This window comes from Nuphar pumila, chromosome 12 (genome assembly GCF_984573655.1).
Source record: "Nuphar pumila chromosome 12, dmNupPumi1.hap1.1, whole genome shotgun sequence".
NCBI lineage: Eukaryota > Viridiplantae > Streptophyta > Magnoliopsida > Nymphaeales > Nymphaeaceae > Nuphar > Nuphar pumila.
Window position 1 is genome coordinate 17,871,911 of NC_143260.1, and position 13,493 is coordinate 17,885,403.

The 13,493-nt window shown below is 39.2% G+C and overlaps 1 protein-coding gene across 1 annotated transcript; it reads left to right on the forward strand.

Moving 5' to 3' along the window:
- Nucleotides 1–1,801: 1,801 nt before the first annotated feature.
- Nucleotides 1,802–12,082, forward strand: LOC149820176 (dynamin-related protein 5A-like). Its single transcript, XM_089982997.1, has 8 exons — nucleotides 1,802–2,418; nucleotides 3,514–3,705; nucleotides 3,807–4,013; nucleotides 4,162–4,590; nucleotides 4,675–4,902; nucleotides 5,020–5,218; nucleotides 10,553–11,240; nucleotides 11,746–12,082. The coding sequence occupies exons 1-8, from the start codon at nucleotides 2,056–2,058 to the stop codon at nucleotides 11,930–11,932; spliced, it is 2,493 nt and encodes an 830-aa protein (XP_089839123.1). The 5' UTR covers nucleotides 1,802–2,055; the 3' UTR covers nucleotides 11,933–12,082.
- Nucleotides 12,083–13,493: the final 1,411 nt, after the last annotated feature.

Sequence of the window (13,493 nt, forward strand, 5' to 3'; positions counted from 1 at the left end):
ATGTAGGAAATTGCTTTGTTGTTTTGTCATGATTGGTCAGAAATTTAAAACCAGTTGAGGCTCTGAGATTCATCTCTTGATTCTCTTGGACCTCCCAGTTGGATTTAGGCAGCAAAGTCAAAGGAGCCGTATGAGGGCTAGGGATGGCAGTGGACCGGGCAGAGGTAGGGGACAAGGTCTTCACCCCCGGCCCGTTTCAAAAATTTGCCCTCCATCCCTACCTTCTTCCCCGCACGGGTTTTGATTTTAACCTCCATCCTCAGTTCATTCATGTCCCCTATCCCCGATCCAAACGAGGCAAGATGGGACAAGGCTCCATTTTTCCAGTCCTTCCACTGCTACCGCCTTCTGTCATTAGAGGAAAGAGAAGAAGGAGATGAGAGAAATGAGAGCTCGCACATCTCGTTAGAGGAAGGAGAGGAAGAAGAGAGGAGGTATTTGAGAAAGGGTTTTATGTTAGGGTTAAGAATATATATAAGGGTATAATAGTAATTTTCTTAATGTAGATAAGGGACGAGGCGGGGCAAGAGTAAGTTCATTCCCACCTCCATCCCTGCACGAGTTTTGATTTTAACCTCCATCCCTGGTCCATTCTCGTTTCATGTCCTCCATCCCCGGTCAAAACAGGGCAGGGTGGGGCGGGGGGCCCATTTTCCCCAGTCCACTGCCATCCCTACTAAGGGCTGAGAGATGAGGCACCTGGCCACGCAGTTCTTGATGTCCTGATGAGGCACAACCGGGGAGTTGGCCGGAAATTGAACCTTCACCGGAACTTGTGAGGCGGTGGACATCGAACTAGCTGTAGCTGATCTGAAAATACGAGTCTTAACTTGGCTAGGATGTTGTTCTTGGGCATTAAAAACAGGTTGAGACAGAGAGCTTGAATTGTCCATAGTAGGAGCACTTAGCTGAGGTAGTGCCTGTGTTACGAATAAGATATTTTGATACTTTGACATTGTTCCATTCATCAATTGTAGATGCAGTTGAATGTGAAAAAGAGGGTCGAGATCTACAAACTGCTGTAGAATGAAAGGTAAATTCGCAATAAGAACAGCATTGCACCCGACCTTCATAGATGAAAGTGTGGGGGTAAAGTTTAAAGGGACCTAAATGCGAATTTTGGCAAAAAATGTGTCCCGTATTGCGAGTGTGAACATTCACATAGAGATCCATTGAGGTAATTTGCAACTCCTCCGAAAAAATCAGAATTCTACGGTTCATCAGACAAACCTCGGAGTCTTATCCAAAGTGAAATGGTGTTTGTTAAATCCAATTTTAACTCCAGCTCGAATTAAACTTATTTCTAAGAGTAAATTAAATAAGACCGTGCATCTTATTCACTATTTACAAACAAAACCAGCTAACATTTTATTTTTACAATTAACCTCCTACTTTTATACTTTATATTTTAAAAACACGCATCGTCCTAAAAAAAATTAGAAACCTTTTTTTAGTAACAAAGTGGCTAAAACGCCCTTAATGCTGATTTCTGTATCAAAAGAATGTCATGTGACATAGGATGAATTGTCTTGTTAAAAAAGACAATAACGCCGTTTTATATCTCAGGCGGGTATTTGAACTGCACTCAATAAAGTATACAATTATATGCAATAATCCACATTAGGATGCCTTTTGTAAGTAGCAGATAAGTTGCGTAGCTTTTTGTAAAATTTTCTAATAATAATTATCCAAGCCAAGATACTAGTTTTGACTTTGGTTTTGGATCTGAGATCACCTCGATACCAAACCCAAACCCTCGGGACTTTTTTTATAAGTACACCCCGAAACCACCGCAGGAAGAGTGGCTAACCGCGCTGGCTTTGCCTGCCGTACCTTTTACAAACTCTGTGAGTTTATGATCCCTTGCCCCCAGGCCACACTTTTCTGCTTAATTCTGCGCACCTCAATGAGGATCTCAACGGCTAGCCTTTTTGAATTTCAAATACTGCTGTCTGTTTTGCTCCATTCTATTCCGTTGGGTTGCTAGAGAGAGAGAGAGAGAGATCCCACCATCTTGCGTCTTTCCTCTCCCTCTCTTGTTAGAGAGAGAGGTTCATGGCAATCAACAGCCCTCTGATCACACCCACCAAGACCCCAAACCAGAAATCTAGAAGGCTACAACCCTCGTACCAAGACTCCCAAGCCAAGCCGATGGAGCCACCATCCACCACCGATTCCTTCAGGTTCAGATTCGAGGCCTACAATCGGTTGCAGGCTGCCGCCGTGGCGTTCGGCGAGAAGCTTCCAATCCCGGAGATCGTCGCCCTAGGCGGTCAATCCGATGGGAAGAGTTCCCTTCTTGAAGCACTTCTGGGGTTCAAATTCAACGTCCGGGAGGTGGAGATAGGAACCCGTAGGCCGCTGATTCTTCAGATGGTTCACGACCCGTCTGCACTGGAGCCGAGGTGCCGCTTCCAGGTTTGTCTCCGTGGACATCTGTTTTTAGGGTTTTCTGTCTCCGTTTGTCTGGAACTAGTGAGTTGCTTTCCAAGATTTGGTTTTAGGGTTTTCTTTTCATGATCATGGGAATTGTAGTTTTCTGGGGTTTTAAAGTTTTTTTCCCCCACTATCATGAAAGGTATTTTTGGGGATTAATGAAATCACTTCTTTTAAAGATTATGATTTCTTTCAGCATTTCAAATGAAGGGGAGTTTTAAGATTTTGGGGGCTTTTGTTTTTGTGAATTTCCAGTAATATTGGATTCTTTTCCTTTTGGAAATGTGATGATTTAGGGTTTTAGGTTTTCCTGTGGCTATGGTTTACCTTTTCTTTTGGTGGGCTATTTGTGGTTTGTTTGTTTGGGGATTATTGTCCTTTGAGGGCATTTGGAAATCGGGTTTAGTGTTCATCATTCATTTCATATAAATTTCCATATTGTAATTTAGGGTTTTAGTTATACCAAAAAGATTGGCTCTGTTGGGGGTGAAATAATGAACTTTCTGTTTCAGCTATTAAACTCTCCTCATGAATTGCCTTGTTTGAATTTAATTTGGAGAATGTTTGTGATATTTAGATTTCATCCTCAGCCTTGGTGATTAAAACTGAGTTTAAGCTAATATAGAGACGTTCCTGATTTTGATCTCCTTTTCTTTCTTAACTCTCTATACTTTATGAATTAACTGTAGCTGTAGGGATATATGGTTTAGTGTTATACTCACTTATGTGCTATCTTATGCTAAACTGTATTGTTTCATTTGCAGTTCTTATCGGTGTCCCTGTTCCTTCATTGATTTATCCATTTAAGCATTTACTTGATCTAGATGCTAGACTGTGATTTTCTTTAGTGCATTTTGTTGGGTGTTCAATTTTCACGCTGGAACACTTCCTTTCTTTCTCCATGCTGTTATTTTCTTTTTTTTGTAATTACATTGTAGAATCGTGGCCCAATTGATGCTTCTAATTGGTTAGTGCCTTATCTATTGTTGCAGTTCCAATACATTTGCCCTTACTAAGATTGTTATTATTTTATCTCATTAATCACAAATGCACTAATAGGGGTTTGAAACCCTGCAGGAAGAGGATTCTGATGATTATGGAAGTCCAATTGTTTCATCTTCTGCCATTGCAGAGGTTATCAAATCCAGGACAGATGCACAATTGAAAAAGACTAGAACTTCTGTTTCTGCAAAGCCCATCGTGATGAGAGCAGAATATGCACATTGCCCCAATCTCACCATTATTGACACACCTGGATTTGTTCTGAAGGTGATTTATATATGGCAAATGATATTGCTTGAAGTCTTTTCTCTTTCATTTTGTCCAATCTTTCTTTGTTTTGACTGTAAATCTCAATTGAACTCTTGAAGGCTAAGAAAGGTGAGCCAGATAGCACGCCTGAGGAGATTTTGTCAATGGTTAAAGCATTAGCAGGCCCTCCACACCGCCTACTCTTGTTCCTCCAACAGAGCAGTGTTGAATGGTGTTCTTCACTGTGGCTAGATGCTGTTCGCAGCGTCGATCCCACTCTTCGCCGTACAATAGTTGTTGTTTCCAAGTTTGACAATAGACTGAAGGTATTGCAAGTCAAACTCATTTCAATTTAATGCAACTCGATATCAAAAAGCACCAAAATGATGGAAATTCTATGGAATTTACAGTATGTGATTCAAGTGAAAGTCTTTGGTTCATCATTGTTAATGAGAATAAAATGGACTCAAACAGGAATTCAGTGATCGATGGGAAGTTGATCGATATTTGAGTGCAAGTGGTTACCTTGGTGACAGTACGCGACCCTTTTTTGTAGCTTTGCCAAAGGACAGAGGTACTATTTCAAATGAAGAATTTCGCAAGCAGATCTCCCAGGTTGACTCAGAAATTGTTCATCACCTTAGCAAAAGCATTAATGGAGGATTTGATGAAGAAAAGTATGGACCTTTTATTGGTTTTGGATGTCTAAGAAATTTTTTGGAGTCTGAGCTTCAGAAGAGATACAAAGAGGCTGCTCCTGCAACTCTTGCCTTGCTGGAACAACGCTGCGCTGAAGTTGCAACTGAGCTATCTCGAGCTGATACTAAGTTACAAGCTACTTCTGATGTTGCTTCTCTCCGGAGATTGGCAATGTTACATGCTGCTTCTATTAGCAGACATGTGGTACGCGTTTTTCCTTCATTTTTCTTATCAGAAACTTTGTGCAGAAAAGCTCTCACTCTTTTGCCATTTCTTGATTTAACACAGTGGGCACTGATTGATGGAGCAGCTGATCCTGCTCCAGAGGAATGGGGAAAGACAACAGATGAAGAACGGCTTGGGAGTGGCCTCGGAAGCTGGCCTGGGGTGGTTGAAGAAGTAAAGCCACCAAATTTTGTTCTCAAACTTTATGGTGGAGCAGCATTCAAGCGGGTAATGCATGAGTTTCGATGTGCTACCTATTCTATAGAATGCCCAACAGTGTCAAGGGAGAAGGTAAGTTCTCTCATTGGGAATACTTTTGAACCAGTGTTAAAATGTTCAATTGCTTGCCATGCTTGTTATGGGATGATTATGCTTCATATTATTAATATTGTGTTTTTGGTGCAACAGGTTGCTAACATTTTGCTTGCCCATGCTGGTAGAGGTGGGGGTGGGGGTGTTTTAGGTGCAGCAGCAGAGATAGCTCGCACAGCAGCTCGGTCATGGTTGGCTCCTCTTTTAGACACCGCATGTGATCGCCTTGCTTTTGTCTTAAGGAATCTTTTCGATCTTGCTGCTGAGCGTAATCGGAACAATGAATCATTAGATGGTAAAATTTGTAAAGGTGTTTCCTTGTTAATTTGTGTTCAGATTTTGTGCTTCAAAAGTACCATGACTGCTTGAATTTCATCATTCATCATAGTCTATCTCCTTGATCCACAGTTTGTCGCATGCTTGTTTTTATCTTATCTGTAATTTGTTAACTTTATGTTGATCTAAAGGCATGTTTTCCTCTGCAAACTTATGCAATTATTAGTTATTTCTTTGTTTGTTGCCCAACTTCTATTAAAGAAATGTCATATGTAAATAGTTCCTTGATCTTATTGTACAGGAAATCTACGAGGCCAGTTCTTTCCTGAATTTTGTGGGAAACAATAAAACCTATCCCATATATTGATTGTGACTTGCTTATTGTTGTCATTCCTTTCTCAAATAAGGAGCTTAGTGACAATGTCACCGAGATATCACCAAAAGAACATTGTATTTTTTATGCAGGAGCAGAGCAGGGCACAGTATGGGTCTAAGGGATCCATTTCCATTCAGTTTTTTTGTTTGGATTTTTTGGATTTTTTTTTTATTTTATATTAGATACTAGATCCATTTGACATCCATTTTCTAAATTAGAGGTCAATTAGAATTAGGAAGTTATTTTTTTTAGAGCTTATCAAAATTAGAAGTTAGATTTATCAAAAGTAAGAAATTCTCATCTATAATATCAGAGATCTTATCGGCCGGCAAACCGGATAAGGACGACCACGGTCCCGACCTTACCAGAACCTCCCTAATCAATGAACTGAGCCGTAGCTGCACAAGATATCGTCACAACCATCTCTTTTTTATGGGTTCTATGGCCCGATGCCTGCTGCTTCAGCAAATCCTGGTCCCTTAACGGTCGCCATGAAATATCTATGGCCCAATCGGTCGCCATGAAATATCTAGTGTTCAGTTGGATATTAAAATCAATTAATTTTCAGTTTTTCCTGTTATTTATTTAATTTTAGTTATTTCTAGTTTTCGTAGGTAATTTTAAAAATTCATAGTAAATCATTGTTTTGGGTAGTTTTTTAGATTGCATTAATTGGTACTAGAACAAGTTCGTTGTCTTGATTCGTACGAGCGATAGTCCTAATCGAGAACATGAAGCACAACTACAGAGCGGCATCAAGCGATCAGGACATAAAGTTATCAGAGGTTTTCTCATATCAGCAATGAGCTTGGCTGGTGACAAGTGTCGTCGTGTGCCCGCTCATGCATCCAAAGCATCAGACCATGGTGGCCACCAGTAATTCATGTAGCAAGTCCATGTTCATGGTAAATCCAGTGGACATTGTGCTCTATGCCATCCACCCAACAACTTCCATATTCCAACTGCACTCCACCCACCAAGTTTAGGGTGTTCACTCAACCTATACCTACCTAGCTGGTGATCTACTGCCAGCCTAGGGTATGCCTTGGCCAATGGGTCTCCCTAAATCCCAGCCTGCTTGTGCTCTGCCTCTTAGTTTCAACACCCATATCTGTCGTGAGTGGTGGGGGTGTCTTCCAGCTACCAACACTTGACTGGCGACTAGCTGCCAACTAGTGTTTGTTGAAGCTCCTCCTGCCTCTTTACCTTTTTCTTCCCTCTCCCCCTCTTCTCTATCAACCAACTGGCTGACAGCTAAGTCTGGCTGGCAAGACCAGCGTATGCTTCCTGCTCCTCTTTACTAGTTTGTTGCTGACCAAAACCTAATCGGCGATCTGTCGCTAACCAAGTTTGACTGGCAGAACCCTCATCAACCGTCAGATCATCGTTCCCTACTATACCATCAATTGATACTACTGCCCTAATATCATTGCCCTTTATCCTTCTCATTGTCGTAGAGTTGAGAACCAATTTAGAGAGCAAAAACTGGTTTGAACCTTCATATACACCCTGTTTTAGACCCGTATCCACTAATCTGACCTAGAACCAACCAAGTATAACTCTCAAAAACCTACTTAAATCAACTGGATCTTACCCAAACCCAATTTCTTGTTTAAGCCAACTCATGATTCATATCCAATTGTGAATCAAACCCATAATCAAACCATTTAACAAGCTTCTTCAAGGCAAGTATAAGACCTATGTAACACGAACTATTCTAACAGGGCACCACACCCACGTCGCACCCTCACCCATGTGGCTGTGACACTTGGAGACAGCTTCCTTTGTGTCAGGTTGTCAGGTGAAGTCAACCACACTGAGGTCCATATATGTCCAAAAGTAGATTCAGTTAACCCTAACCAAGTTCAGTTTTATCTATATTATATATATAAATACATAAATACACACATACACGTGTACATATATATACATATCTGCGTATGCACCTGCACTTATGTAACATAGTATAAGACAATGATCCACTTCTACAAAGTCCAAAATATGCAAAGAGATTATCCACTTCATGATTATAATGATGATAAGATGGACCTTCCAACATTCTATGTCAATTTGCAGTCAACTTCTTTTATTAGACCAAGGTGATGGAGAACTACTTCAATTTATACCATGTTCCAGAATATGGCAAGCTTGTCCTTGCAGTTATTAAACTTCTTAGCTCATCCCTAAGAAGGTGGTCCAATTTGTTTAACATTTATAAAGATCAAGAGCCTAACTCACTTGTGACATGAGACAACAAGACAAAGCTAATGCAGTATAGTTTTATTGATAAACTCATCCCTGTTCCTAAGGCCACCCAAACCGAATCAAATAGATCCAGTTAGAATCTAGTTTGAGAGAGCTTGCTTTGAAACTTTCCCTTGAACTAGTTGAGTCCCCAAACCTAGATACAGTTAAAATAGATTTGAATGCAAAATTTCTTACTGGGTCCAAATCCAATTTACTTGGATCTATCAAAACCTATGTTGAAGTTTGTTACTCTCCATATAAACTTGAATTGGTTCTAAACCAAAATTAGTTATACCCAATCCAAAGTGAACCCTCTTATATCCTACCCATTATTCTAATAGCCAAACCCAATTAGATTTCAACATGTAGTGAATCCTTTCAAGTCATGCTATATATCCATCTTGCATAACCCAAGCCTACTCCTAACTATAGACTTGCCCTGATCGGATTAGTATGGACTTCCATAGCTAGCTAGAGATGAGGTTCCTTCAGAGTGGATCCATACTATGTCTCATCCACTTCCTCAGGATCCATTCAATTGATATCAACATCAGTGTAGAAAAGATGTCTATAGTTGGTTTGAAAAGCTTGTTTCTGGTGTCTTTACTCATTTTGGTGTAGATCTTGCACAACAACATTATGCTTGTGCTACGGAGATTTGGTTTCATATTGTGTGTTTGTAACCTGCAAACAAGGGCATAGTCAAAGGCGAGTCTTCTCCAACCTAGGGAGAATGATGCAAGAGCACAACAGGGTGCAATCCGGGTCCAAGGGATCCATTTGGATCCAGTTTTTTTATTTTAGATTTGTTTAGACTTTTTTTAAACTCTTTTTTAGAGTTTATGAAATTAGAAGTTAGGTTTACCAATAATAAATAGATGAGAGATCTAGGGTTCAATCAGAGTTTAGTTGGATATTGAAATCAATTAAGTTCAAATTTTCTCTTTAATTTCCAGTTATTCACAGTTTTCCATAGATAACTTTAGAAATTCATAGAAGAAGCGAAGCTTCGGCTAGATTTTCCATGATCTTGGTTTTCAAAATTGCATCAATGTTGCAACCAAAATGAAGATATAGACATGATGAAATGCATGCCAAAAACATCATTGTTATATATCAGCATAATTAAGGAAACAACCTTTTCTTTACCTTTTTTCAGTGTATGGGATGCCTGATTTACTATCATCTTTCAATTCACCTCTGACTATCAAATGAAATATAACTCATCCTCCTCTCTTTGAAACAATGGGTGCTTCCAGTTCTATTTATTCTTTAAATAATTTTGTCTTCTCCATATTAACTTTTCTCTAGAGTCAATAATTTTATACGAGGAACAATTAAACTCAATCACCTGCTATCATTACTCTTCAGTTTTGTGTTGAGGTCTATCCCGTAGAGGTACTCAAGTTGGATCAATGATCGATTTCTAGGGTATAAAAAGCAGCATGTGTTAATCAATTTTTCAAGTGTTTTTTTTCCATTGGGAATGTATAAGCATTCTTTCCTCTTTTTCATTTTTTGCTTGTTTATTTATTTGCCTCCATCTCCAATAATTATTCTATGCATCTGAGATGGAAAAAGTAATTTCTGTTTCTGTTTTATCCTTTTCCATTGCATGATGCAAACCAATGCTTCAATGAAACAGGGTGACTTTAGTATCAAGGTTGTTTGAGCCTGTATATCAATTTGTCACTAGTTTGTTTGATTTATTGTAAATCAGAGTTCTCCCTCTTTTTTTTCATTTTTGCTCTTTCTTTTCTAATAGAGACTTCAGTGGGTTCTGTATTTTCTAGAGCAAAATGGAGTCTTCTTAATTTTGTGTTTTTTGTGCATGAAGAAAGCCTTGAATTTTTGTAATTATAAATTATATTTCATTAATGATCTGGTGGGCAAGATGTGATAAGTGTGAACCCTACTAAATATTCAATAAAACAAAGTAATCTAGTAGACTAGTACGCATAAAAGAAAGCCCAGCGAAAATGCAATCTGAATGGTTCACATAGGTGATTGAGAGGCTTAATTAAGCACATTCTTTAAATATTATTTTTCATTATGGTTTGCCATTAGTTTCTGGCGATTCGTACTTTGCATTTAAGAATTTTGGAAGTGCTGGTTCACAAACTATTTCTGATTGTATGTTCATCCTTGTACTATTTTCTTTCTCTCATGGCTCTCTTTGATGGATGTCATTCGATGCTGTAAAACTCGTATCTGATTGTAAACTAAACGATTCTCATGATAAACATAATTGGATGATATACATGTTTCTAGACTTGAAGTTTGTATGTGTTTTATTGTGCATCTTCAAAGTCGGTAAAATAAGGATACAAGCCATCTTTTCCTTTCAGCGTAGTTATCGAGATTGATGACATTTTTTTCCATGAGGAACGGGGAAACTACCCCGGGATCAGAGACCTAGTCGCACTGACTATGCCTTCCATACTTATGGTCGCTTTCCTGCCGGTGTAAACCTGTGGCACACCCCTTGCCCCCATGGAGTCACCTTGCTTCGGCATTAACAAGGGACATAATGCCCTTTCTCCCTTCTTATATGCAAGGGGCTGACACCCATGGGAATGGAACCGTGACCACCTGTCTAGTGGCCAAGGCCCCCTTTCACTACACTAAACCCCTTGGGGCTATCGAGATTGATGACACTTGAAAACAATAAATTACTTGTAGTTTTTCATTTCAGCAACTTAGTCATATTTTGATGTCTTCTATGGACAGATGAAAGATGGAAAGGAAGCATGGATGCATATGTTGGTTTTCATGCTGCACTGCGGCATTCATACAGTCAGTTCATTCATGACTTGGCACAGCAATGCAAGCAACTAGTTCGACACCACCTAGATTCAGTTACCAGCCCATACTCTCACATATGCTACTACGATGATTCATTTGGATCTGCAGGTTTTGGTGGTGCAACTTCAATTCACAGATTCAACTTTAGCTCCTCTCTTGCTGCCTGTGTGGACCTATCAGGCACGATTGCTGAAGACAGTGTGATGGATGAGCAGGAGAATGTGCCTCCAAAAGGCCATGTTTATCATCAGAACACCCCAGGAAAAGCAGCAGAAAAGGAAGCTCTAAGAGAGAATCAAACGACTATTCCTGAGACACCATCTCCTGACCAACCCAGTGATGCAATGGTTGCAGGTAAGAAAAAAGATCATGGTAACCATGGTGAAATCGGAATGAGAAAACGGCACATGAGAATCATGCCCAGAAACAATGGTTTGGATCTTCACCAACAAAATGGAAACCTGTTTGGCGAGAGAAATGATAATGCTTCCAGATCAGGCTCAGCGTACTCTGAGGTCTGTGCTGTTGCATCTCAGCATTTTGCCAGAATCAGAGAAGTTCTTATTGAGAGAAGCGTGCCGTCAACCCTGAATTCTGGATTCTTAACTCCATGGTGAGCTTTGGACTCTTGGCCTCTAAACAGTTTGAATAGTTTTGAGGTTTGAACACTGATGACATTAGGTTGGTTAAGGCACCAAACCGTCTAACCCTTTTGTAGATGACACTTTAATCCAACTTGAGCTGAGGTTTGAACACTTATGTCATTAGGTTGGTTAAGGCACCAAACCGTCTAACCCTTTTGTAGATGACACTTTAATCCAACTTGAGCTAGACCAAGCAAGCTCAGCAGCTCGACCCAGTTTGGTGACTTGAACCAACAATCTATCTTTTTATACAAGAGAACAAGAGAAAGTTCTCCCAGGATTTTATTAAGCTTAGCTGTACTTTAAGTTATGTCAAATGGATACGGCCATATTTATGAAGTTTCCACTGTGACTTGTATATATGGAGACATGGAATGGAAGTCAAATAAAGTATCCACGTGACATAGTCAAATGGATAAGCCCTTTATTCTAATAATGTATTTGTCTCTAAATTTTCTTTTATTCTGTTGGCAGCGGAGATCGATTGGTGGTGGCATTGGGGTTGGATTTGTTTGCTGTGAATGATGAGAAGTTCATGGACATGTTTGTGGCACCAGGAGCTGTTGATATGCTCAGGAGTGAAAGGGAGATGCTTCAGAAGAGGCTGAAGATACTTCAGTCATGCTTGAGTGAGTTCAAGAATGTTGCTCGAGCACTTTGACAACTTGTATCGTGTGAAATACCGTGTGTTCACGGCTAGTGAATACATCCGATTCTTGATGCCTGGATTTCTGGCATCTACACCTTATGTGTCTGAACTATGTCATTCTTCATTAGTTGATCATAAATTGATGAGAACTCGTTCAGACTCAAAGTGAGCTTGGCAAGCCAAACCACAACCAGCTTGTAAAGCATATATGAGCCGAGCATGAACAAGGGGTATTTGGCTCAACTCAGCCGCAGTTTCATTATTACATACTATATATTATATACATATATTATATATATTTGTACATATTATATCTTAGACAGGTATTAATATATGTATATGCATGTATTATATGTATATATATATTGTAGTATCTTTACTTATATATATGTATGGAGAGAGAGAGAGAGAGAGAGAGAGAACTGAACATATTAGGCGCTCTTTTCTCGTTCTGCCCCGTTAGGCCCCCATAGTTTGAAGTGTTTTATGATAGATCTGAACCATCAGATGTGTTTAGCATGCTTGATTTAGTGGGAATTGACTCTTAGATCATGTTTTTTCAACAAAAAATGTATTTTTATGAGCCAAAAAAAATGTGATGCCTTCATAACCATTGATTTTAGATTACTGGAAAAACCTGTATACTGGTCAGATTCTGGTGATCCAAAAGTTGGTTCCCAAACCTATAGATCACATCTATGGTGTTAGATGTGAGAAAAAATACCAAAAACTACAAACTTTTAAGGAGCCTAAAAGGGCAGAATGAGGGGCAAAACGAGTGCATAGATATAAAGAAAGAAAGTGTGGCTCACGCTAAGCGTGTGATGAGTTCATGAGCTGAGCACAAGTAGGGGTTCACCCTTAACAAGCCCAGCCCAAATAGCCTAGTCATGGAGCTATGAGAAAAGTGGAGTGGAAAGCACCAAGAGTCCATTATGAACAATGCCATGTTTGCATAGTAGTTTAGACAATTTTTCAATTTGCAACTTTGCATGCCTAATTGCTTTCCCAAAAAGAAGCATCCATGTCTATAAATTGACAGTGCTCATTTTTATTATATCTATTATATATTTGATACTGTCGTTAATTGGATAAGTTTCAAAATATACCAACATGGAAATTTACTGGTGGTATAACCAGTGTAGACAATTTTTCAATTTGCAACTTTGCATGACTAATTGCTTTCCCAAAAAGAAACATCCATGTCTATAAATTGACAGTGCTCATATACCAACATGGAAATTTACTTAAAGCAAGTGTTGTGTGGTATAACTAGTGTAGACAATTTTTCAATTTGCAACTTTGCATGACTAATTGTTTTCCCAAAAAGAAACATCCATGTCTATAAATTGACAGTGCTCATTTTTATTATATCTATTATATATGTGATATTGTCGTTAATTGGATGACTTTCAAAATATACCAACATGGAAACTTAATTAAAGCAAGTGTTGTGTGGTATAACTAGTCTTTCATGTCGGGAAAAACTGCTCTTGTTCTACTCATGAAGGGCTCATTCAAACTCGTGAAATAGGGCTCAGCAAGCCCAACAGAAACTATAGTAATTCAGCTT